Source organism: Fukomys damarensis, unplaced genomic scaffold, assembly GCF_012274545.1.
Source record: "Fukomys damarensis isolate Sample0158 unplaced genomic scaffold, DMR_v1.0_HiC HiC_scaffold_2, whole genome shotgun sequence".
Taxonomy (NCBI): domain Eukaryota; kingdom Metazoa; phylum Chordata; class Mammalia; order Rodentia; family Bathyergidae; genus Fukomys; species Fukomys damarensis.
The window spans coordinates 47,656,636-47,659,407 of record NW_022900914.1 but is presented as its reverse complement, the minus strand read 5'-3'; the positions used below and the strand labels follow the sequence as shown (position 1 = coordinate 47,659,407).

The 2,772-nt window shown below is 56.6% G+C and overlaps 1 protein-coding gene across 1 annotated transcript in view; it reads left to right on the top strand.

Annotated features, from left to right (window-relative positions):
• The window catches only part of LOC104852244 (cytochrome P450 26B1), a 19,653-nt gene that overhangs the window by 2,326 nt on the left and 14,555 nt on the right, over window positions 1-2,772 (top strand). The window contains exon 2 of the mRNA XM_033762372.1: window positions 7-108. Within this exon, the coding sequence (XP_033618263.1) occupies window positions 7-108 (102 nt within the window). The remainder of the gene's footprint in view (window positions 1-6; window positions 109-2,772) is intronic.

Genomic DNA, 2,772 nt, shown 5'->3' with positions numbered 1-2,772 from the left:
TGGCAGCTGCGCTGGGCTGCTACCCGCGACAAGAGCTGCAAGCTGCCCATCCCGAAGGGCTCCATGGGCTTCCCGCTCATCGGAGAGACCGGCCACTGGCTGCTACAGGTAAGGGCGCGCTCGCTCTGCCGCTCTCCCGGGTCCGCTAGCTGCGAGCGCCCGGCAGACCCAGCCGAGGGAAGGCCGGGGGACGCCCGGAGCTCGAAGGCATTCGTCCCCGCCCCGCCCCTTCCCTCGCTCTGCCTGCACCGCCCGGGTTTCTCCTGCCCGCCTGCAGCGTGGCTCGGAGAACACTGGCGCCCGGTGCGCCAGTTGATAGGGTCAATAAATGAGGTTCCTTGACCAGACCGGACTCCCAAACAGATGTGCCTCCATCGCAGGCGACCAAGCAGGGGTGCACAAAAGGCCCCAGACAATCCTCGCGTTGCGCGAGATCAAAGGGGCATCAGGTTCTGAGCTGCTGTCTTCTGCTTTTTGCGCTCCAGGCCCCAGTCCCCCTCAGTGTCCTGGGCTTTAACGGTCACGCTCGGGCCCAAAAATTGAGTCTAGAGACGAGGAGTGGCGTGAAGGTCATCTTGAATTGCCCCTTTAAGACCAGGGGTGTATCTCTGCCCTGTAGCCAGCTATGCCAGGTACAACAGCCCTGGTCCGTTGTCCTTGCGAGTGTGTGGGTGTTTTGTGGTGGAAGAGAAAGAAGGTAACCCAAGAAAAATGAGAGGCCTGAGACCCGAGGCCTCTGGACTTTCAGAGGGGGAAAGGGTCTGTTTACTTATTGGGTGGGGACAATTAAGCAAGAGAAAGAAACTTTGGAGAAGTGTGTGGGAGATCCATAGGGAATGTAAGTTGTGTCTGTTAGACGCCAAACAATCCCACTCTGCCAGTGATCATGGGGGTGGGGCTCGTCGAGGACCAGACCCAGGTAAATAATGGGGCGATTAAAGTGGAGTTATCCTTGTCAAATACTAGATTGCCACTTTTGCAATTTGATACACAGCTGGGTATCAAAGGGGGAACACCTTTGGGGTAACCTCCAAGGTGTGTCTGGGTTTAGGTGTGTGAGTGTACGGTTTGTCCAGTGGGTGCTGAGGTGTGTTAGGGAAAGCCTGCATATCCTGAGACAGACAATCTCGGCACAGGAAAGGTGAGCATTGGGAGCTGTGGGTTTAAAGATGCAAAAGCTTGGCTTGAAATTAACAGACGCGTGCAATCCGAGCGCGCACACACCCGCCCCGCCCCGCTCTGGGCCAAGTGACAGCGAGCCAGGTGGAGGTGGGAGGTGGACGAGGTTCCTCTATTCTGTGGGCTTTCCCTGTCACAGAGTCGGTCTTTTTGAGGGTGTTCGTCCAATGAGGTGGGGTTCACTTCAACCAGTAAGGACTATCCCTCAGAAATAAATCCTCAGAGCCTCTGCCGGCCACAAAGAGTTAACTTCGGCGTGGTTTAGGCTTTTGACCGCGAATTTAGAAAATAAAATAGCTCACATAGGCAATAACTCCCGCCTTGTTAGACCCAGTCTGTAGAATCCACTCATGGCCTGTCTCCCCCGTCCCCATCCCGTTTCCTGACCTTTCTTTGCCCCCTCATGGCCTCTTGACCCCCCACAATGACCTCTGGGGGTCTACATGCAGACTGCACAGAAGTCGGGGAAGAGACTCTGCACTCCAGGGCCCTAGATCCTGCGAGGGTGGGGATGCATTGGGGGGTTGCATGTTGAGGATGCTGAAAGGGTTAATGAGAGCCCTCTGAATCCCAGCGTTATTTTTTTCGGAGTCATTTATCAGATTTTACGGGGGGACCTCCAAGGGCTCTCCGTTTCCATCGAGCGCCATCTAAACAGAGCCCTGGGCTAAAAATATAACATTTTTGTATAAATTGGACTCGTGGCCGGAGCGGCCGCCCCTATGAAAGTCTTCTTTGTGAAGACCGTGGAAACGGCAGACAAATAACTCTTTATTAATGCCACAAAAAACGCACTTTAATTATAGTTAGGTAGATCAGAGGCGGGGGCTGGGGGCATGCGACGGCAACGTCGGAAAATTCACAACCCAACTTTTCTGTCTAAAGAAAAGAAAAACAGAGGAAAAGAAGAGAGACGGGAGAGTCAGACGAAGCGAAGGACACCCTTTAGCAGACTGAGGAAGGGAGCCCCGCTCCTCATCCCCCACCCCCGTCGCACCCCACCTCCGCTTGTTTTTTTCTTAAAGGGCTAGACGCCGCGTACGACGGAGTCGCGGTTGGGGGGAGCTCTTCCCGACCCTCCAGCCAGCGTTCCCCGCGGCCCGTCCCCCCTCTCAGCGGCTCGGGAGCTCTCGGCTCGTTCCCCGTCGCGCGCCGGGGCCGGAGGCCCATGTGGAAAAGTGATTAGGAATCCGGGTTCTGCAGAGTCACTTTTCGCAGGGCTGGAGTGTATACACATCTTGCTGGAGAAGTTTTCAGTGGAAGAAAGAAAAAATGAGGAGGGGGACTAAACCTGGGAAGGAGGGGGCTCATTGTTCCCTGGGGAGTTGCAGGACCTGGCGGTTGACTCTGGAGGCGGAGGGCGCACGCCTTCTGGAGGTCAAGAGGGGAGGCAGACAGGTGGCTCCCCTGCCTTTCTCACCTGCAGGAGAAGGGTTAACTTGGCCTGGGGTGGAGAGTACCGACGTCAAAGGTGAGCTAGATGCCACTGCCACCACCCCTCCGAGATCCCCTCGGTGTCTCGTACCCGCGGGCTGCGCTCTCCGCCAGCTCCTGCGAGCTCTGGGCTCAGGCTGGGGCCCCGCGATCCTGGGC